Source organism: Drosophila miranda, chromosome XR, assembly GCF_003369915.1.
Source record: "Drosophila miranda strain MSH22 chromosome XR, D.miranda_PacBio2.1, whole genome shotgun sequence".
Taxonomy (NCBI): Eukaryota; Metazoa; Arthropoda; class Insecta; order Diptera; family Drosophilidae; genus Drosophila; species Drosophila miranda.
In genome coordinates, this window is record NC_046674.1 from 4,380,184 (window position 1) to 4,401,005 (window position 20,822).

The 20,822-nt window shown below is 47.2% G+C and overlaps 8 protein-coding genes and 4 long non-coding RNA genes across 17 annotated transcripts; 8 read left to right on the forward strand and 4 right to left on the reverse strand.

The window, feature by feature from the left end:
• The first annotated feature begins 25 nt into the window (after positions 1-25).
• On the forward strand, positions 26-3,426 carry LOC108151885 (cyclin-J-like). 2 transcript variants are annotated; one of them, XM_033386770.1, is made up of 6 exons: positions 27-248; positions 308-494; positions 563-988; positions 1,049-1,356; positions 2,142-2,525; positions 2,596-3,426. In XM_033386770.1, exons 1-5 carry the CDS (start codon positions 153-155, stop codon positions 2,211-2,213), a joined length of 1,089 nt encoding a protein of 362 aa, XP_033242661.1. In that variant the 5' UTR covers positions 27-152; the 3' UTR covers positions 2,214-2,525; positions 2,596-3,426. The 2 variants fall into 2 exon arrangements, with proteins under 2 accessions (XP_033242660.1, XP_033242661.1); XM_033386769.1 differs by lacking the exons at positions 2,142-2,525; positions 2,596-3,426 and having other exon boundaries at positions 26-248; positions 1,049-1,984.
• Positions 3,427-3,851: 425 nt separating this feature from the next.
• On the forward strand, positions 3,852-4,615 carry LOC117186257 (probable RNA helicase armi). The gene is made up of 2 exons (XM_033386782.1): positions 3,852-4,331; positions 4,405-4,615. The coding sequence occupies exons 1-2, from the start codon at positions 3,957-3,959 to the stop codon at positions 4,504-4,506; spliced, it is 477 nt and encodes a 158-aa protein (XP_033242673.1). The 5' UTR covers positions 3,852-3,956; the 3' UTR covers positions 4,507-4,615.
• Positions 4,348-5,003, reverse strand: LOC117186261. Its single transcript, XR_004471372.1, has 2 exons — positions 4,617-5,003; positions 4,348-4,557 (listed from the first exon to the last, which is right to left on the reverse strand). It is a non-coding gene; the product is annotated as an uncharacterized LOC117186261 (long non-coding RNA).
• A 185-nt stretch (positions 5,004-5,188) lies between these two features.
• LOC117186251 (cyclin-J-like) lies at positions 5,189-8,730 on the forward strand. The gene is made up of 6 exons (XM_033386765.1): positions 5,189-5,406; positions 5,467-5,653; positions 5,722-6,147; positions 6,208-7,335; positions 7,418-7,777; positions 7,848-8,730. Exons 1-4 carry the CDS (start codon positions 5,311-5,313, stop codon positions 6,915-6,917), a joined length of 1,419 nt encoding a protein of 472 aa, XP_033242656.1. The 5' UTR covers positions 5,189-5,310; the 3' UTR covers positions 6,918-7,335; positions 7,418-7,777; positions 7,848-8,730.
• Positions 8,731-9,077: 347 nt separating this feature from the next.
• On the forward strand, positions 9,078-9,832 carry LOC117186260 (probable RNA helicase armi). The gene is made up of 2 exons (XM_033386788.1): positions 9,078-9,557; positions 9,631-9,832. The coding sequence occupies exons 1-2, from the start codon at positions 9,183-9,185 to the stop codon at positions 9,721-9,723; spliced, it is 468 nt and encodes a 155-aa protein (XP_033242679.1). The 5' UTR covers positions 9,078-9,182; the 3' UTR covers positions 9,724-9,832.
• Positions 9,574-10,097, reverse strand: LOC117186268. The gene is made up of 2 exons (XR_004471379.1): positions 9,834-10,097; positions 9,574-9,774 (listed from the first exon to the last, which is right to left on the reverse strand). It is a non-coding gene; the product is annotated as an uncharacterized LOC117186268 (long non-coding RNA).
• Positions 10,098-10,429: 332 nt separating this feature from the next.
• On the forward strand, positions 10,430-12,431 carry LOC108151884 (cyclin-J-like protein). The gene is made up of 4 exons (XM_033386763.1): positions 10,430-10,622; positions 10,683-10,869; positions 10,938-11,321; positions 11,382-12,431. Exons 1-4 carry the CDS (start codon positions 10,527-10,529, stop codon positions 12,176-12,178), a joined length of 1,464 nt encoding a protein of 487 aa, XP_033242654.1. The 5' UTR covers positions 10,430-10,526; the 3' UTR covers positions 12,179-12,431.
• Positions 12,432-12,504: 73 nt separating this feature from the next.
• On the forward strand, positions 12,505-15,139 carry LOC108161504 (probable RNA helicase armi). 2 transcript variants are annotated; one of them, XM_033386773.1, is made up of 5 exons: positions 12,505-12,596; positions 12,679-13,038; positions 13,109-14,145; positions 14,216-14,844; positions 14,918-15,139. In XM_033386773.1, the coding sequence occupies exons 3-4, from the start codon at positions 13,936-13,938 to the stop codon at positions 14,363-14,365; spliced, it is 360 nt and encodes a 119-aa protein (XP_033242664.1). In that variant the 5' UTR covers positions 12,505-12,596; positions 12,679-13,038; positions 13,109-13,935; the 3' UTR covers positions 14,366-14,844; positions 14,918-15,139. The 2 variants fall into 2 exon arrangements, with proteins under 2 accessions (XP_033242664.1, XP_033242663.1); XM_033386772.1 differs by lacking the exons at positions 12,505-12,596; positions 12,679-13,038; positions 13,109-14,145 and having other exon boundaries at positions 14,371-14,844.
• On the reverse strand, positions 14,861-15,409 carry LOC117186267. Its single transcript, XR_004471378.1, has 2 exons — positions 15,141-15,409; positions 14,861-15,081 (listed from the first exon to the last, which is right to left on the reverse strand). It is a non-coding gene; the product is annotated as an uncharacterized LOC117186267 (long non-coding RNA).
• Positions 15,410-15,740: 331 nt separating this feature from the next.
• On the forward strand, positions 15,741-17,667 carry LOC117186252 (cyclin-J-like protein). Its single transcript, XM_033386766.1, has 4 exons — positions 15,741-15,933; positions 15,995-16,181; positions 16,250-16,633; positions 16,694-17,667. The coding sequence occupies exons 1-4, from the start codon at positions 15,838-15,840 to the stop codon at positions 17,422-17,424; spliced, it is 1,398 nt and encodes a 465-aa protein (XP_033242657.1). The 5' UTR covers positions 15,741-15,837; the 3' UTR covers positions 17,425-17,667.
• Positions 17,668-17,750: 83 nt separating this feature from the next.
• Positions 17,751-20,385, forward strand: LOC117186256 (probable RNA helicase armi). Of its 4 annotated transcripts, none has more exons than XM_033386779.1 (5): positions 17,751-17,842; positions 17,925-18,284; positions 18,355-19,391; positions 19,462-20,090; positions 20,164-20,385. In XM_033386779.1, the coding sequence occupies exons 3-4, from the start codon at positions 19,071-19,073 to the stop codon at positions 19,609-19,611; spliced, it is 471 nt and encodes a 156-aa protein (XP_033242670.1). In that variant the 5' UTR covers positions 17,751-17,842; positions 17,925-18,284; positions 18,355-19,070; the 3' UTR covers positions 19,612-20,090; positions 20,164-20,385. The 4 variants fall into 4 exon arrangements, with proteins under 4 accessions (XP_033242670.1, XP_033242672.1, XP_033242671.1 ...); XM_033386781.1 differs by having other exon boundaries at positions 19,528-20,090; XM_033386780.1 differs by lacking the exon at positions 17,751-17,842 and having other exon boundaries at positions 17,857-18,284.
• Positions 20,283-20,649, reverse strand: LOC117186266. Its single transcript, XR_004471377.1, has 2 exons — positions 20,387-20,649; positions 20,283-20,327 (listed from the first exon to the last, which is right to left on the reverse strand). It is a non-coding gene; the product is annotated as an uncharacterized LOC117186266 (long non-coding RNA).
• Positions 20,650-20,822: the final 173 nt, after the last annotated feature.

The window sequence follows — 20,822 nt, forward strand, 5'->3', positions numbered from 1 at the left end:
CCAAACTGACGCACTGACAGCACACGGCGGGCGGTCACATTGACAAGACCCGTTAGAGCGGCCATGTTTTTCTTGTTGTGTTCTTTGTAAAAAAAAGCCGCAGGTCATAATTTTTGTAGACTGCGGAATTAGATTAAAAAAACGTAATTTTAATGCAAGTGAATGAAATGGCGACAACCACCATCGAAGAGAATGCTTTTGCATTAGGAAAGCGAGATGCACCGGATCAGATTCAACTGGATCCTGAGGTTCGAGGCGGTGTTTTTTTTTTTTTTTTGGTGGCTACAAAAAAATTACCTGCTTGCAGCGTCTCTGGAAGACGCAAAGGCTCACCGATTATGCCCAGGACATATTTGTGAACATGAAGGAGGCAGAGATGCGTCGTCGTCCCATATTATTCAACTCCATGCAGCTGGAGGAGCGCCCCAAATTGTTACAGCTTTGTCAATTCGCAGCGCAAAAGTACAAACTGAATCGCGCCTCAGTGCATTTGGGTAAATGTGTGAGAATATCCTGCTGCTATTGATCACTCACATTCCTAAATCCAATCCCACTTAACCAGGTATCTACTATATGGATTGTATGACCGACTACTACACGATTTGTAGCGAAAAACTGCCATTGCTGGCCCTCACATGTCTTCACATTGCGGCCCAGATCGAGGACAACGATGCGAGTGTGCCGCGCTACAGCGAACTGAACCGCCTGATACCTGATTCGTTGTACACCGTTTTCGAATACAATGTGGTGGAGCGCAAGGTGCTGGCCAGCCTGAATTTTGAGCTAAAGCGTCCCACCACGGCCAGCTTCGTGGAGTTTTTTGCTTGCAGCTTCCTCACGCGCAACGACTTCGCCAACTACAAGGACATGCTGGAGAACAATCCTAGCGAGCAGAACGATCAATCGCCATTGCAATACGAAAGCTTTGCAGTCATGATGTCGGCCTTGTCGCAGCTGCTGCTCCGCCTGGCAGACTGTACATTGAGCAGTAAGCATCGAGTGACTTTCCTATTAAAATCGTAATAAAGTAAACTTTTTTCTCTTTCAGTTACAAGTTTTGCAAACGCGCGACCTTCTTTATTGGCCGCCGCCTGCATAGGAGCGGTGCGTCATCTAAGCGGACTCAAGAGCTGGTCACAGTATCTCTCCAAACTGACATCTTATCCGGAACACGAGGTTGAGCCATTGGTGGGGGAGATCATAAAGTACTATAACTGGCAGCAGAACAGCTCCGTGGCGCTCAATGCCCTGCCAACATACGTAAACATGGGCCCATCTTCGGCAGATTTCATTAATCCCAATTGGTCCACACCGGACTCTGGCGTTGGGGATTCGATGGTCATAGTGAAGGAATCGGTGAGGGAGCAGTATGATATAATTACTGTGCAGGTGCAGAAACCTGCTGTTCCAGGGTCCGATCTAGCTGGAGTTGTTCAAGAAGAGCCGCAGAAACAAGCTGTCTTTTCTCAGGGAGAGCTGCAGGAACAGACTGACTTACAATACGAAGAGCAGCAGAAACAGACAACCTTACAGCTGAATGAATTAGCATTAGACTCCAAGGAAAAAGCGAAGAAATTAGATAAAGAAGTGGTCATAAAAGAACTGGAACGTGCTTTCAAGCGCAAGCGTATAGATTAAGACTGCCAAGATGAGCCGCAAGCGAAGCGTCTGACCGACTGACCAATTTCAAGATTTTGATTCGGTAATCAGGTTTACCGAAGACCAAAACACTCACAAGCTCAAGCGCACTGAAGATGATTGCTAAGCAAATAGGTTTATAATTTCATAGATGTACCAGAAACACTTACACACTATTCTTTCAACACATACCCCACGCGGATGGGTATACTTCAAAATCATGCTGTTTCTCATGCGATATCCCCATTCAATTGTATTGAACACTCCCATATCGTAATTCATACACAAAAATTTCTCTTTATTGTATTTTTATTGTATAATGGGAATCATTCTATTATCAAACATATATCAGCTGTCTATCAGCTAGACGTGGGTCGACGTGGTCGAGTATTTGGGGTACAAGAAGGGGGAAAAGGACTCCCTGAAGCAGAACTGGGGAGAAACAGTCACCGAATCAACGGTATATCATACCAAATATAGAAGTCCCATTCATCCACTTTCAGATGCTTCGGGATATGGAGGAATTAAAGCTTAAAGACTCATCGAGCGCCAGAAGTCCACCATCGAACTGTTAACCAGCTCAGGCCGTCAAAAGTTTGAACTGGAAAACGTGCAGATGACATCTGTGCCAAAGAAGGGCGACTGGGTAACACTCAAATGCGCTGTCCAGCTGGACGATGGCTATGTGGACAAGCAGGGGGAAATTCTCGAGTTGCTGAAGGTGTTTCCAGCACGCATCCTCTCGAACCAAAAGCTCGAGGTTGAACGCTGTTTCCCAGAGTTCGTTGATCTTGGCAACTATGGCTATTTGCTGCGGGAGACTTTCCCTACTGGTACAGATCTTCACACTGGCGAACGTCCTGGCGGATCTCATCGAATGTGCTTACGTAAGTTGAATATGATGGGATGAATGGGAACATTAAATATAAATTTTTGCAATAATCCTTACTCCTTCAGTCGAAATTCACGCATCGCGCCATCAAAGTGACCCCGCATCAAGAAAGAGAAGACCTATTGCGCCGCTCGGGCGGTCACCATCACTGGCGCAAACCGCTTTATAACCACCGAGGTGTATGAGAAGCGTAAGATCAACCTCCAAGTACAAAAAAATACGAATCGCAATTTGGAGCTTCTGAAAGTCCAGCTACAGAATGGGGCCTAGTCATATATGAGTGTGATCGAGCCAATTGCCAAGACCAGTATTACTGTTGACGATAGCCTTTTGGTGATCCTTGAGGTGGAGTTCCGCTGCATCGGCGAATGGGCGGAGAAATATACCCTGCACTTCGATAATTTTAAGGTGGAGCGCATTTTCAAGATCATTGCCTGCAAAACACAGAAGCAGGCCGACGAGGCGAGCATCATCTGGTTGCGACCGAATGTTTGGTGATGCATTGGCGGCTTTGAAGTTCCAGAGATTCTGCGCAATGTCTACCTGAGAGAATCCCAGGTCGATGACCTAGAGAGATTGTATCCGTGCTCGAAAGAGGCCCTGTGCATGGCCAACTATGTGCAGCGCTTCTGTTTCTTCTTGCATCTGGAGGAAATGGAAGTGCTCATTAGGATTCGAAGATTTGACAGACACAGGGCTCACATGAAAAGGGAAGGGGAGTACCTATCCCTCAAAATCGAGTAGGGAAGGGGAGCACCTCTCCCATGGGCGATCAGTTCAGAAGCGAGCCGTCTTTAATATCCTGCGGGGCGAGGCCAAGAACCTGCCGTACGTGATCTTCGGTCCGCCCGGACCCGGCCAGACCGTCACCCTGGTGGAGGCGGTGCTGCAGATGGTACAAAATCGCATCTTGGTGGCTGCAACCTCGAACATTGTCGCGGATCTCATTAGCAAGCTAATCATTGCCGGCAAAGCGCTGACCACTGGCGAATTCATTCGAATCGTCCGGCAAAGTCTGATTAAGGAAGAACTCATTCCACCCGAGCTTATGCCCCACTGTGCCACCTTGGACATATGCGCCAAAGAAACCGCTGAAGACACCGTAAGTACATTCCATTCCATTCAGTTCTTCTAAAGCAATCTGTAACTCTGAATCTCCCCATCCCGCTCAGATGCTAATCACCAAGACATTTCCGGGCGGACACTTCACTCACCTGTTTATGGATGAGACTGGCCAGTCGACCGAGCCGGAGACGCTGATGCCGGCAGCTCTGCTTTCCAAGGATCGGGGTCGGGTCATCCTGGCCGGTGATCCGCATTAGTTGCAGCCTGTAGTTCACAGCAGCTATGGACGTGCCTGTGGTTTCGGCACCTCCATGCTGGAGCGCCTGCTGAACACTCGAACTATCGGGCCCTGCCCTCGGTCATGGCCACATATAGTAAGCTGTTCTATGACTATGAATTGATACCAACGGTATCCGAGAAGGATTCCCGAGAGGCCACCTTGTTGGCCACAGTGCAGTCCCTACTAGGTACTGGCAAGCCGCGCAACCACGGTGTCTGTTTCTTTGAGATGAAGGGGCAGGATATGCAGCACCCAGACTCTGCCTCGTGGTACGATGATCTCGAAGCCACGGAGTTATATCTCATGGTCTTATCGCTGTATTGTCGCGGAGTGACTTCCGACCAAATTGGTCTTCTGACGCCCTATGCGAAGCAGGCGAAGACGTTAAGGGGCATGTTCATGGACACAGATATTGTCATGCCGAAGGTTGACTCGATTGAAAAGTTCCAAGGACAGGTGAGCAGACATGAAGTCTTATGCAATCTATATAGTATGTAATGTATATTCTTGATCTACAAATATAACCCAGGAGCGCGACATAATGCTGATTTCCACTGTGCGCTCCACTGGAGACCATATAAGCCATTTTGGTCATAGCGCGCGCCCGCGCATTTTTGGTCATGTACGGTAATCCCCATCTCCTCAGCGTCGACGACAATTGGCGTCATCTCATCAACCATAGCTTTATTTCCAAATGGAATACAAATAAATATTAGAACGAAGAACGAACGAAAAACATACTCATTGTGGGAAAGAAATTTCATGATTACTGTAAGGGGTATGTATACATACGTATGTATGTATGTATGTATGTATATGTGTACATTTCAGTTTATAAAGAGAAATCCACATATGTGTGTAGTTTTTGGGGCAAACTAACGATGTCCGTATGTCCGTTTCTCTACAAATTGGCCTTTGGTAGCCAAAATGGGGCTAGTAAAAAACTGCCAGGAAGCAGCCGCCCCTTTTATGGTGTCGCTGCGAAGAAAGAGATAGCATGAGAGAAAAAAACGCAAAATTAGTGTTCGTAGCCGTCGTCGGACTCGTCTATGTTTTTCAACACACAAAACCCGCCAAGCCAGCAGAATTTGATCTGTAAGGGGTAACAATCGATGATCTCTGCCCCAGGCGCCGCTCCCAGCACAACTGGTGAGCCAAACTGACGCATATATATCCCTATCTATCGTTCCCACTGCATGCATTTCCCTTAAGACTGTCTCTGTTTTCGCAGTTTAGTAAATTTTAATTAAATAAGTGCGCTGCGACAGCCAAAGTCTGGCAGCCCTGTTCTTTTAAGCGACAGCACACGGCGGGCGGTCACATTGACAAGACCCGTTAGAGCGGCCATGTTTTTCTTGTTGTGTTCTTTGTAAAAAAAAGCCGCAGGTCATAATTTTTGTAGACTGCGGAATTAGATTAAAAAAACGTAATTTTAATGCAAGTGAATGAAATGGCGACAACCACCATCGAAGAGAATGCTTTTGCATTAGGAAAGCGAGATGCACCGGATCAGATTCAACTGGATCCTGAGGTTCGAGGCGGTGTTTTTTTTTTTTTTTTTGGTGGCTACAAAAAAATTACCTGCTTGCAGCGTCTCTGGAAGACGCAATGGCTCACCGATTATGCCCAGGACATATTTGTGAACATGAAGGAGGCAGAGATGCGTCGTCGTCCCATATTATTCAACTCCATGCAGCTGGAGGAGCGCCCCAAATTGTTGCAGCTTTGTCAATTCGCAGCGCAAAAGTACAAACTGAATCGCGCCTCAGTGCATTTGGGTAAATGTGTGCGAATATCCTGCTGCTATTGATCACTCACATTCCTAAATCCAATCCCACTTAACCAGGTATCTACTATATGGATTGTATGACCGACTACTACATGATTTGTAGCGAAAAACTGCCATTGCTGGCCCTCACATGTCTTCACATTGCGGCCCAGATCGAGGACAACGATGCGAGTGTGCCGCGCTACAGCGAACTGAACCGCCTGATACCTGATTCGTTGTACACCGTTTTCGAATACAATGTGGTGGAGCGCAAGGTGCTGGCCAGCTTGAATTTTGAGCTAATGCGTCCCACCACGGTCAGCTTTGTGGAGTTTTTTGCTTGCAGCTTCCTCACGCGCAACGACTTCGCCAACTACAAGGCCATGCTGGAGAAAAATCCTAGCGAGCAGAACGATCAATCGCCATTGCAATACGAAAGCTTTGCAGTCATTATGTCGGCCTTGTCGCAGCTGCTGCTCCGCCTGGCAGACTGTACATTGAGCAGTAAGCATCGAGTGACTTTCCTATTAAAATCGTAATAAAGTGAACTTTTTTCTCTTTCAGTTACAAGTTTTGCAAACGCGCGACCTTCTTTATTGGCCGCCGCCTGCATAGGAGCGGTGCGTCATCTAAGCGGACTCAAGTACTGGTCACAGTATCTCTCCAAACTGACATCTTATCCGGAACACGAGGTTGAGCCATTGGTGGGGGAGATCATAAAGTACTATAACTGGCAGCAGAACAGCTCCGTGGCGCTCAATGCCCTGCCAACATACGTAAACATGGGCCCATCTTCGGCAGATATCATTAATCCCAATTGGTCCACACCGGACTCTGGCGTTGGGGATTCGATGGTCATAGTGAAGGAATCGGTGACCGAGCAGTATGATATAATTACTGTGCCGGTGCAGAAACCTGCTGTTCCAGGGTCCGATCTAGCTGGAGTTGTTCAAGAAGAGCCGCAGGAACAAGCTGTCTTTTCTCAAGAAGAGCTGCAGATAGCAGCTGTCTATTCTCAAGGAGAGCTGCAGGAACAAGCTGTCTTTTCTCAGGGAGAGCTGCAGATAGCAGCTGTCTTTTCTCAAGGAGAGCTGCAGGAACAGACTGACTTACAATACAAAGAACAGCTGAATGAATTAGCATTAGACTCCAAGGAAAAAGCGAAGAAATTAGATAAAGAAGTGATCATAAAAGAACTGGAACGTGCTTTCAAGCGTAAGCGTATAGATTATGACTGCCAAGATGAGCCGCAAGCGAAGCGTCTGACCGACTGACCAATTTCAAGATTTTGATTCGGTAATCAGGTTTACCGAAGACCAAAACACTCACAAGCTCAAGCGCACTGAAGATGATTGCTAAGCAAATAGGTTTATAATTTCATAGATGTACCAGAAACACTTACACACTATTCTTTCAACACATACCCCACGCGGATGGGTATACTTCAAAATCATGCTGTTTCTCATGCGATATCCCCATTCAATTGTATTGAACACTCCCATATCGTAATTCATACACAAAAATTTCTCTTTATTGTATTTTTATTGTATAATGGGAATCATTCTATTATCAAACATATATCAGCTGTCTATCAGCTAGACGTGGGTCGACGTGGTCGAGTATTTGGGGTACAAGAAGGGGGAAAAGGACTCCCTGAAGTAGAACTGGGGAGAAACAGTCACCGAATCAACGGTATGGCTCGACCGATCCAATCCATCCCCAAAGCAACAAATATATCATACCAAATATAGAAGTCCCATTCATCCACTTTCAGATGCTTCGGGATATGGAGGAATTAAAGCTTAAAGACTCATCGAGCGCCAGAAGTCCACCATCGAACTGTTAACCAGCTCAGGCCGTCAAAAGTTTGAACTGGAAAACGTGCAGATGACATTTGTGCCAAAGAAGGGCGACTGGGTGACACTCAAATGTGGACAAGCAGGGGGAAATTCTCGAGTTGCTGAAGGTGTTTCCAGCACGCATCCTCTCGAACCAAAAGCTCGAGGTTGACCGCTGTTTCCCAGAGTTCGTTGATCTTGGCAACTATGGCTATTTGCTGCGGGAGACTTTCCCTACTGGTACAGATCTTCACACTGGCGATTACGTCCTGGCGGATCTCATCGAATGTGCTTACGTAAGTTGAATATGATGGGATGAATGGGAACATTAAATATAAATTTTTGCAATAATCCTTACTCCTTCAGTCGAAATTCACGCATCGCGCCATCAAAGTGACCCCGCATCAAGAAAGAGAAGACCTATTGCGCCGCTCGGGCGGTCACCATCACTGGCGCAAACCGCTTTATAACCACCGAGGTGTATGAGAAGCGTAAGATCAACCTCCAAGTACAAAAAAATACGAATCGCAATTTGGAGCTTCTGAAAGTCCAGCTACAGAATGGGGCCTAGTCATATATGAGTGTGATCGAGCCAATTGCCAAGACCAGTATTACTGTTGACGATAGCCTTTTGGTGATCCTTGAGGTGGAGTTCCGCTGCATCGGCGAATGGGCGGAGAAATATACCCTGCACTTCGATAATTTTAAGGTGGAGCGCATTTTCAAGATCATTGCCTGCAAAACACAGAAGCAGGCCGACGAGGCGAGCATCATCTGGTTGCGACCGAATGTTTGGTGATGCATTGGCGGCTTTGAAGTTCCAGAGATTCTGCGCAATGTCTACCTGAGAGAATCCCAGGTCGATGACCTAGAGAGATTGTATCCGTGCTCGAAAGAGGCCCTGTGCATGGCCAACTATGTGCAGCGCTTCTGTTTCTTCTTGCATCTGGAGGAAATGGAAGTGCTCATTAGGATTCGAAGATTTGACAGACACAGGGCTCACATGAAAAGGGAAGGGGAGTACCTATCCCTCAAAATCGAGTAGGGAAGGGGAGCACCTCTCCCATGGGCGATCAGTTCAGAAGCGAGCCGTCTTTAATATCCTGCGGGGCGAGGCCAAGAACCTGCCGTACGTGATCTTCGGTCCGCCCGGACCCGGCCAGACCGTCACCCTGGTGGAGGCGGTGCTGCAGATGGTACAAAATCGCATCTTGGTGGCCGCACCCTCGAACATTGTCGCGGATCTCATTAGCAAGCTAATCATTGCCATCAAAGCGCTGACCACTGGCGAATTCATTCGAATCGTCCGGCAAAGTCTGATTAAGGAAGAACTCATTCCACCCGAGCTTATGCCCCACTGTGCCACCTTGGACATATGCGCCAAAGAAACCGCTGAAGACACCGTAAGTACATTCCATTCCATTCAGTTCTTCTAAAGCAATCTGTAACTCTGAATCTCCCCACATTTCCGGGCGGACACTTCACTCACCTGTTTATGGATGAGACTGGCCAGTCGACCGAGCCGGAGACGCTGATGCCGGCAGCTCTGCTTTCCAAGGATCGGGGTCGGGTCATCCTGGCCGGTGATCCGCATTAGTTGCAGCCTGTAGTTCACAGCAGCTATGGACGTGCCTGTGGTTTCGGCACCTCCATGCTGGAGCGCCTGCTGAACACTCGAACTATCGGGCCCTGCCCTCGGTCATGGCCACATATAGTAAGCTGTTCTATGACTATGAATTGATACCAACGGTATCCGAGAAGGATTCCCGAGAGGCCACCTTGTTGGCCACAGTGCAGTCCCTACTAGGTACTGGCAAGCCGCGCAACCACGGTGTCTGTTTCTTTGAGATGAAGGGGCAGGATATGCAGCACCCAGACTCTGCCTCGTGGTACGATGATCTCGAAGCCACGGAGTTATATCTCATGGTCTTATCGCTGTATTGTCGCGGAGTGACTTCCGACCAAATTGGTCTTCTGACGCCCTATGCGAAGCAGGCGAAGACGTTAAGGGGCATGTTCATGGACACAGATATTGTCATGCCGAAGGTTGACTCGATTGAAAAGTTCCAAGGACAGGTGAGCAGACATGAAGTCTTATGCAATCTATATAGTATGTAATGTATATTCTTGATCTACAAATATAACCCAGGAGCGCGACATAATGCTGATTTCCACTGTGCGCTCCACTGGAGACCATATAAGCCATAAGCGCATAATTTTAGCCATAGCGCGCGCCCGGTAATCCCCATCTCCTCAGCGTCGACGACAATTGGCGTCATCTCATCAACCATAGCTTTATTTCCAAATGGAATACAAATAAATATTAGAACGAAGAACGAACGAAAAACATACTCATTGTGGGAAAGAAATTTCATGATTACTGTAAGGGGTATGTATACATACGTATGTATGTATGTATGTATGTATATGTGTACATTTCAGTTTATAAAGAGAAATCCACATATGTGTGTAGTTTTTGGGGCAAACTAACGATGTCCGTATGTCCGTTTCTCTACAAATTGGCCTTTGGTAGCCAAAATGGGGCTAGTAAAAAACTGTCAGGAAGCAGCCGCCCGTTTTATGGTGTCGCTGCGAAGAAAGAGATAGCATGAGAGAAAAAAAACGCAAAATTAGTGTTCGTAGCCGTCGTCGGACACTATGTTTTTCAACACACAAGACCCGCGAAGCCAGCAGAATTTGATCTTTAAGGGGTAACAATCGATCATCTCTGCCCCAGGCGCCGCTCCCAGCGAAACTGGTGAGCCAAACTGACGCATATATATCCCTATCTATCGTTCCCACTGCATGCTTTTCCCTTAAGACTGTCTCTGTTTTCGCAGTTTAGTAAATTTTAATTAAATAAGTGCGCTGCGACAGCCAAAGTCTGGCAGCCCTGTTCTTTTAAGCGACAGCACACGGCGGGCGGTCACATTGACAAGACCCGTTAGAGCGGCCATGTTTTTCTTGTTGTGTTCTTTGTAAAAAAAAGCCGCAGGTCATAATTTTTGTAGACTGCGGAATTAGATTAAAAAAAACGTAATTTTAATGCAAGTGAATGAAATGGCGACAACCACCATCGAAGAGAATGCTTTTGCATTAGGAAAGCGAGATGCACCGGAACAGATTCAACTGGATCCTGAGGTTCGAGGCGGTGTTTTTTTTTTTTTTTTTGGTGGCTACAAAAAAATTACCTGCTTGCAGCGTCTCTGGAAGACGCAATGGCTCACCGATTATGCCCAGGACATATTTGTGAACATGAAGGAGGCAGAGATGCGTCGTCGTCCCATATTATTCAACTCCATGCAGCTGGAGGAGCGCCCCAAATTGTTGCAGCTTTGTCAATTCGCAGCGCAAAAGTACAAACTGAATCGCGCCTCAGTGCATTTGGGTAAATGTGTGCGAATATCCTGCTGCTATTGATCACTCACATTCCTAAATCCAATCCCACTTAACCAGGTATCTACTATATGGATTGTATGACCGACTACTACATGATTTGTAGCGAAAAACTGCAATTGCTGGCCCTCACATGTCTTCACATTGCGGCCCAGATCGAGGACAACGATGCGAGTGTGCCGCGCTACAGCGAACTGAACCGCCTGATACCTGATTCGTTGTACAACGTTTTCGAATACAATGTGGTGGAGCGCAAGGTGCTGGCCAGCCTGAATTTTGAGCTAATGCGTCCCACCACGGTCAGCTTTGTGGAGTTTTTTGCTTGCAGCTTTCTCACGCGCAACGACTTCGCCAACAAGGCCATGCTGGAGAACAATCCTAGCGAGCAGAACGATCAATCGCCATTGCAGCTGCTGCTCCGCCTGGCAGACTGTACATTGAGCAGTAAGCATCGAGTGACTTTCCTATTAAAATCGTAATCAAGTGAACTATTTTCTCTTTCAGTTACAAGTTTTGCAAACGCGCGACCTTCTTTATTGGCCGCCGCCTGCATAGGTGCGGTGCGTCATCTAAGCGGACTCAAGTGCTGGTCACAGTATCTCTCCAAACTGACATCTTATCCGGAACACGAGGTTGAGCCATTGGTGGGGGAGATCACAAAGTACTATAATTGGCAGCAGAACAGCTCCGTGGCGCTCAATGCCCTGCCAACATACGTAAACATGGGCCCATCTTCGGCAGATATCATTAATCCCAATTGGTCCACACCGGACTCTGGCGTTGGGGATTCGATGGTCATAGTGAAGGAATCGGTGACCGAGCAGTATGATATAACTACTGTGCCGGTGCAGAAACCTGCTGTTCCATGGTCCGATCTAGCTGGAGTTGTTCAAGAAGAGCCGCAGGAACAAGCTGTCTTTTCTCAAGGAGAGCTGCAGATAGCAGCTGTCTATTCTCAAGGAGAGCTGCAGGAACAAGCTGTCTTTTCTCAGGGAGAGCTGCAGATAGCAGCTGTCTATTCTCAAGGAGAGCTGCAGGAACAAGCTGTCTTTTCTCAGGGAGAGCTGCAGATAGCAGCTGTCTTTTCTCAAGGAGAGCTGCAGGAACAGACTGACTTACAATACAAAGAGCAGCCGAAACAGACAACCTTACAGCTGAATGAATTAGCATTAGACTCCAAGGAAAAAGCGAAGAAATTAGATAAAGAAGTGATCATAAAAGAACTGGAACGTGCTTTCAAGCGTAAGCGTATAGATTATGACTGCCAAGATGAGCCGCAAGCGAAGCGTCTGACCGACTGACCAATTTCAAGATTTTGATTCGGTAATCAGGTTTACCGAAGACCAAAACACTCACAAGCTCAAGCGCACTGAAGATGATTGCTAAGCAAATAGGTTTATAATTTCATAGATGTACCAGAAACACTTACACACTATTCTTTCAACACATACCCCACGCGGATGGGTATACTTCAAAATCATGCTGTTTCTCATGCGATATCCCCATTCAATTGTATTGAACACTCCCATATCGTAATTCATACACAAAAATTTCTCTTTATTGTATTTTTATTGTATAATGGGAATCATTCTATTATCAAACATATATCAGCTGTCTATCAGCTAGACGTGGGTCGACGTGGTCGAGTATTTGGGGTACAAGAAGGGGGAAAAGGACTCCCTGAAGTAGAACTGGGGAGAAACAGTCACCGAATCAACGGTATGGCTCGACCGATCCAATCCATCCCCAAAGCAACAAATATATCATACCAAATATAGAAGTCCCATTCATCCACTTTCAGATGCTTCGGGATATGGAGGAATTAAAGCTTAAAGACTCATCGAGCGCCAGAAGTCCACCATCGAACTGTTAACCAGCTCAGGCCGTCAAAAGTTTGAACTGGAAAACGTGCAGATGACATTTGTGCCAAAGAAGGGCGACTGGGTGACACTCAAATGTGGACAAGCAGGGGGAAATTCTCGAGTTGCTGAAGGTGTTTCCAGCACGCATCCTCTCGAACCAAAAGGTCGAGGTTGAACGCTGTTTCCCAGAGTTCGTTGATCTTGGCAACTATGCCTATTTGCTGCGGGAGACTTTCCCCACTGGTACAGATCTTCACACGGGCGATTACGTCCTGGCGGATCTCATCGAATGTGCTTACGTAAGTTGAATATGATGGGATGAATGGGAACATTAAATATAAATTTTTGCAATAATCCCTACTCCTTCAGTCGAAATTCACGCATCGCGCCATCAAAGTGACCCCGCATCAAGAAAGAGAAGACCTATTGCGCCGCTCGGGCGGTCACCATCACTGGCTCAAACCGCTGTATAACCACCGAGGTGTATGAGAAGCGTAAGATCAACCTCCAGGTACAAAACAATACGAATCGCAATTTGGAGCTTCTGAAAGTCCAGCTACAGAATGGGGCCTAGTCATATATGAGTGTGATCGAGCCAATTGCCAAGACCAGTATTACTGTTGACGACAGCCCTTTGGTGATCCTTGAGGTGGAGTTCCGCTGCATCGGCGAATGGGCGGAGAAATATACCCTGCACTTCGATAATTTTAAGGTGGAGCGCATTTTCAAGATCATTGCCTGCAAAACACAGAAGCAGGCCGACGAGGCGAGCATCATCTGGTTGCGACCGAATGTTTGGTGATGCATTGGCGGCTTTGAAGTTCCAGAGATTCTGCGCAATGTCTACCTGAGAGAATCCCAGGTCGATGACCTAGAGAGATTGTATCCGTGCTCGAAAGAGGCCCTGTGCATGGCCAACTATGTGCAGCGCTTCTGTTTCTTCTTGCATCTGGAGGAAATGGAAGTGCTCATTAGGATTCGAAGATTTGACAGACACAGGGCTCACATGAAAAGGGAAGGGGAGTACCTATCCCTCAAAATCGAGTAGGGAAGGGGAGCACCTCTCCCATGGGCGATCAGTTCAGAAGCGAGCCGTCTTTAATATCCTGCGGGGCGAGGCCAAGAACCTGCCGTACGTGATCTTCGGTCCGCCCGGACCCGGCCAGACCGTCACCCTGGTGGAGGCGGTGCTGCAGATGGTACAAAATCGCATCTTGGTGGCCGCACCCTCGAACATTGTCGCGGATCTCATTAGCAAGCTAATCATTGCCATCAAAGCGCTGACCACTGGCGAATTCATTCGAATCGTCCGGCAAAGTCTGATTAAGGAAGAACTCATTCCACCCGAGCTTATGCCCCACTGTGCCACCTTGGACATATGCGCCAAAGAAACCGCTGAAGACACCGTAAGTACATTCCATTCCATTCAGTTCTTCTAAAGCAATCTGTAACTCTGAATCTCCCCATCCCGCTCAGATGCTATTCACCAAGACATTTCCGGGCGGACACTTCACTCACCTGTTTATGGATGAGACTGGCCAGTCGACCGAGCCGGAGACGCTGATGCCGGCAGCTCTGCTTTCCAAGGATCGGGGTCGGGTCATCCTGGCCGGTGATCCGCATTAGTTGCAGCCTGTAGTTCACAGCAGCTATGGACGTGCCTGTGGTTTCGGCACCTCCATGCTGGAGCGCCTGCTGAACACTCGAACTATCGGGCCCTGCCCTCGGTCATGGCCACATATAGTAAGCTGTTCTATGACTATGAATTGATACCAACGGTATCCGAGAAGGATTCCCGAGAGGCCACCTTGTTGGCCACAGTGCAGTCCCTACTAGGTACTGGCAAGCCGCGCAACCACGGTGTCTGTTTCTTTGAGATGAAGGGGCAGGATATGCAGCACCCAGACTCTGCCTCGTGGTACGATGATCTCGAAGCCACGGAGTTATATCTCATGGTCTTATCGCTGTATTGTCGCGGAGTGACTTCCGACCAAATTGGTCTTCTGACGCCCTATGCGAAGCAGGCGAAGACGTTAAGGGGCATGTTCATGGACACAGATATTGTCATGCCGAAGGTTGACTCGATTGAAAAGTTCCAAGGACAGGTGAGCAGACATGAAGTCTTATGCAATCTATATAGTATGTAATGTATATTCTTGATCTACAAATATAACCCAGGAGCGCGACATAATGCTGATTTCCACTGTGCGCTCCACTGGAGACCATATAAGCCATAAGCGCATAATTTTGGCCATAGCGCGCGCCCGCGCATTTTTGGTCATATACGGTAATCCCCATCTCCTCAGCGTCGACGACAATTGGCGTCATCTCATCAACCATAGCTTTATTTCCAAATGGAATACAAATAAATATTAGAACGAAGAACGAACGAAAAACATACTCATTGTGGGAAAGAAATTTCATGATTACTGTAAGGGGTATGTATACATACGTATGTATGTATGTATGTATGTATGTATATGTGTACATTTCAGTTTATAAAGAGAAATCCACATATGTGTGTGGTTTTTGGGGCAAACTAACGATGTCCGTATGTCCGTTTCTCTACAAATTGGCCTTTGGTAGCCAAAATGGGGCTAGTAAAAAACTGTCAGGAAGCAGCCGCCCGTTTTATGGTGTCGCTGCGAAGAAAGAGATAGCATGAGAGAAAAAAAACGCAAAATTAGTGTTCGTAGCCGTCGTCGGACACTATGTTTTTCAACACACAAGACCCGCGAAGCCAGCAGAATTTGATCTTTAAGGGGTAACAATCGATCATCTCTGCCTCAGGCGCCGCTCCCAGCGAAACTGGTGAGCCAAACTGACGCATATATATCCCTATCTATCGTTCCCACTGCATGCATTTCCCTTAAGACTGTCTCTGTTTTCGCAGTTTAGTAAATTTTAATTAAATAAGTGCGCTGCGACAGCCAAAGTCTGGCAGCCCTGTTCTTTTAAGCGACAGCACACGGCGGGCGGTCACATTGACAAGACCCGTTAGAGCGGCCATGTTTTTCTTGTTGTGTTCTTTGTAAAAAAAAGCCGCAGGTCATAATTTTTGTAGACTGCGGAATTAGATTAAAAAAAACGTAATTTTAATGCAAGTGAATGAAATGGCGACAACCACCATCGAAGAGAATGCTTTTGCATTAGGAAAGCGAGATGCACCGGAACAGATTCAACTGGATCCTGAGGTTCGAGGCGGTGTTTTTTTTTTTTTTTTTTGGTGGCTACAAAAAAATTACCTGCTTGCAGCGTCTCTGGAAGACGCAATGGCTCACCGATTATGCCCAGGACATATTTGTGAACATGAAGGAGGCAGAGATGCGTCGTCGTCCCATATTATTCAACTCCATGCAGCTGGAGGAGCGCCCCAAATTGTTGCAGCTTTGTCAATTCGCAGCGCAAAAGTACAAACTGAATCGCGCCTCAGTGCATTTGGGTAAATGTGTGCGAATATCCTGCTGCTATTGATCACTCACATTCCTAAATCCAATCCCACTTAACCAGGTATCTACTATATGGATTGTATGACCGACTACTACACGATTTGTAGCGAAAAACTGCAATTGCTGGCCCTCACATGTCTTCACATTGCGGCCCAGATCGAGGACAACGATGCGAGTGTGCCGCGCTACAGCGAACTGAACCGCCTGATACCTGATTCGTTGTACAACGTTTTCGAATACAATGTGGTGGAGCGCAAGGTGCTGGCCAGCCTGAATTTTGAGCTAATGCGTCCCACCACGGTCAGCTTTGTGGAGTTTTTTGCTTGCAGCTTTCTCACGCGCAACGACTTCGCCAACAAGGCCATGCTGGAGAACAATCCTAGCGAGCAGAACGATCAATCGCCATTGCAGCTGCTGCTCCGCCTGGCAGACTGTACATTGAGCAGTAAGCATCGAGTGACTTTCCTATTAAAATCGTAATCAAGTGAACTATTTTCTCTTTCAGTTACAAGTTTTGCAAACGCGCGACCTTCTTTATTGGCCGCCGCCTGCATAGGTGCGGTGCGTCATCTAAGCGGACTCAAGTGCTGGTCACAGTATCTCTCCAAACTGACATCTTATCCGGAACACGAGGTTGAGCCATTGGTGGGGGAGATCACAAAGTACTATAATTGGCAGCAGAACAGCTCCGTGGCGCTCAATGCCCTGCCAACATACGTAAACATGGGCCCATCTTCGGCAGATATCATTAATCCCAATTGGTCCACACCGGACTCTGGCGTTGGGGATTCGATGGTCATAGTGAAGGAATCGGTGACCGAGCAGTATGATATAATTACTGTGCCGGTGCAGAAACCTGCTGTTCCAGGGTCCGATCTAGCTGGAGTTGTTCAAGAAGAGCCGCAGGAACAAGCTGTCTTTTCTCAAGGAGAGCTGCAGATAGCAGCTGTCTATTCTCAAGGAGAGCTGCAGGAACAAGCTGTCTTTTCTCAGGGAGAGCTGCAGATAGCAGCTGTCTTTTCTCAAGGAGAGCTGCAGGAACAGACTGACTTACAATACAAAGAGCAGCCGAAACAGACAACCTTACAGCTGAATGAATTAGCATTAGACTCCAAGGAAAAAGCGAAGAAATTAGATAAAGAAGTGATCATAAAAGAACTGGAACGTGCTTTCAAGCGTAAGCGTATAGATTATGACTGCCAAGATGAGCCGCAAGCGAAGCGTCTGACCGACTGACCAATTTCAAGATTTTGATTCGGTAATCAGGTTTACCGAAGACCAAAACACTCACAAGCTCAAGCGCACTGAAGATGATTGCTAAGCAAATAGGTTTATAATTTCATAGATGTACCAGAAACACTTACACACTATTCTTTCAACACATACCCCACGCGGATGGGTATACTTCAAAATCATGCTGTTTCTCATGCGATATCCCCATTCAATTGTATTGAACACTCCCATATCGTAATTCATACACAAAAATTTCTCTTTATTGTATTTTTATTGTATAATGGGAATCATTCTACTATCAAACATATATCAGCTGTCTATCAGCTAGACGTGGGTCGACGTGGTCGAGTATTTGGGGTACAAGAAGGGGGAAAAGGACTCCCTGAAGTAGAACTGGGGAGAAACAGTCACCGAATCAACGGTATGGCTCGACCGATCCAATCCATCCCCAAAGCAACAAATATATCATACCAAATATAGAAGTCCCATTCATCCACTTTCAGATGCTTCGGGATATGGAGGAATTAAAGCTTAAAGACTCATCGAGCGCCAGAAGTCCACCATCGAACTGTTAACCAGCTCAGGCCGTCAAAAGTTTGAACTGGAAAACGTGCAGATGACATTTGTGCCAAAGAAGGGCGACTGGGTGACACTCAAATGTGGACAAGCAGGGGGAAATTCTCGAGTTGCTGAAGGTGTTTCCAGCACGCATCCTCTCGAACCAAAAGGTCGAGGTTGAACGCTGTTTCCCAGAGTTCGTTGATCTTGGCAACTATGGCTATTTGCTGCGGGAGACTTTCCCTACTGGTACAGATCTTCACACTGGCGATTACGTCCTGGCGGATCTCATCGAATGTGCTTACGTAAGTTGAATATGATGGGATGAATGGGAACATTAAATATAAATTTTTGCAATAATCCTTACTCCTTCAGTCGAAATTCACGCATCGCGCCATCAAAGTGACCCCGTATCAAGAAAGAGAAGACCTATTGCGCCGCTCGGGCGGTCACCATCACTGGCGCAAACCGCTTTATAACCACCGAGGTGTATGAGAAGCGTAAGATCAACCTCCAGGTACAAAAAATTACGAATCGCAATTTGGAGCTTCTGAAAGTCCAGCTACAGAATGGGGCCTAGTCATATATGAGTGTGATCGAGCCAATTGCCAAGACCAGTATTACTGTTGACGACAGCCCTTTGGTGATCCTTGAGGTGGAGTTCCGCTGCATCGGCGAATGGGCGGAGAAATATACCCTGCACTTCGATAATTTTAAGGTGGAGCGCATTTTCAAGATCATTGCCTGCAAAACACAGAAGCAGGCCGACGAGGCGAGCATCATCTGGTTGCGACCGAATGTTTGGTGATGCATTGGCGGCTTTGAAGTTCCAGAGATTCTGCGCAATGTCTACCTGAGAGAATCCCAGGTCGATGACCTAGAAAGATTGTATCCGTGCTCCAAAGAGGCCCTGTGCATGGCCAACTATGTGCAGCGCTTCTGTTTCTTCTTGCATCTGGAGGAAATGGAAGTGCTCATTAGGATTCGAAGATTTGACAGACACAGGGCTCACGTGAAAAGGGAAGGGGAGTACCTATCCCTCAAAATCGAGTAGGGAAGGGGAGCACCTCTCCCATGGGCGAGCAGTTCAGATGCGAGCCGTCTTTAATATCCTGCGGGGCGAGGCCAAGAACCTGCCGTACGTGATCTTCGGTCCGCCCGGACCCGGCCAGACCGTCACCCTGGTGGAGGCGGTGCTGCAGATGGTACAAAATCGCATCTTGGTGGCCGCACCCTCGAACATTGTCGCGGATCTCATTAGCAAGCTAATCATTGCCATCAAAGCGCTGACCACTGGCGAATTCATTCGAATCGTCCGGCAAAGTCTGATTAAGGAAGAACTCATTCCACCCGAGCTTATGCCCCACTGTGCCACCTTGGACATATGCGCCAAAGAAACCGCTGAAGACACCGTAATGACATTCCATTCCATTCAGTTCTTCTAAAGCAATCTGTAACTCTGAATCTCCCCATCCCGCTCAGATGCTAATCACCAAGACATTTCCGGGCGGACACTTCACTCACCTGTTTATGGATGAGACTGGCCAGTCGACCGAGCCGGAGACGCTGATGCCGGCAGCTCTGCTTTCCAAGGATCGGGGTCGGGTCATCCTGGCCGGTGATCCGCATTAGTTGCAGCCTGTAGTTCACAGCAGCTATGGACGTGCCTGTGGTTTCGGCACCTCCATGCTGGAGCGCCTGCTGAACACTCGAACTATCGGGCCCTGCCCTCGGTCATGGCCACATATAGTAAGCTGTTCTATGACTATGAATTGATACCAACGGTATCCGAGAAGGATTCCCGAGAGGCCACCTTGTTGGCCACAGTGCAGTCCCTACTAGGTACTGGCAAGCCGCGCAACCACGGTGTCTGTTTCTTTGAGATGAAGGGGCAGGATATGCAGCACCCAGACTCTGCCTCGTGGTACGATGATCTCGAAGCCACGGAGTTATATCTCATGGTCTTATCGCTGTATTGTCGCGGAGTGACTTCCGACCAAATTGGTCTTCTGACGCCCTATGCGAAGCAGGCGAAGACGTTAAGGGGCATGTTCATGGACACAGATATTGTCATGCCGAAGGTTGACTCGATTGAAAAGTTCCAAGGACAGGTGAGCAGACATGAAGTCTTATGCAATCTATATAGTATGTAATGTATATTCTTGATCTACAAATATAACCCAGGAGCGCGACATAATGCGGATTTCCACTGTGCGCTCCACTGGAGACCATATAAGCCATAAGCGCATAATTTTGGCCATAGCGCGCGCCCGCGCATTTTTGGTCATATACGGTAATCCCCATCTCCTCAGCGTCGACGACAATTGGCGTCATCTCATCAACCATAGCTTTATTTCCAAATGGAATACAAATAAATATTAGAACGAAGAACGAACGAAAAACATACTCATTGTGGGAAAGAAATTTCATGATTACTGTAAGGGGTATGTATACATACGTATGTATGTATGTATGTATGTATATGTGTACATTTCAGTTTATAAAGAGAAATCCACATATGTGTGTGGTTTTTGGGGCAAACTAACGATGTCCGTATGTCCGTTTCTCTACAAATTGGCCTTTGGTAGCCAAAATGGGGCTAGTAAAAAACTGTCAGGAAGCAGCCGCCCGTTTTATGGTGTCGCTGCGAAGAAAGAGATAGCATGAGAGAAAAAAAACGCAAAATTAGTGTTCGTAGCCGTCGTCGGACACTATGTTTTTCAACACACAAGACCCGCGAAGCCAGCAGAATTTGATCTTTAAGGGGTAACAATCGATCATCTCTGCCCCAGGCGCCGCTCCCAGCGAAACTGGTGAGCCAAACTGACGCATATATATCCCTA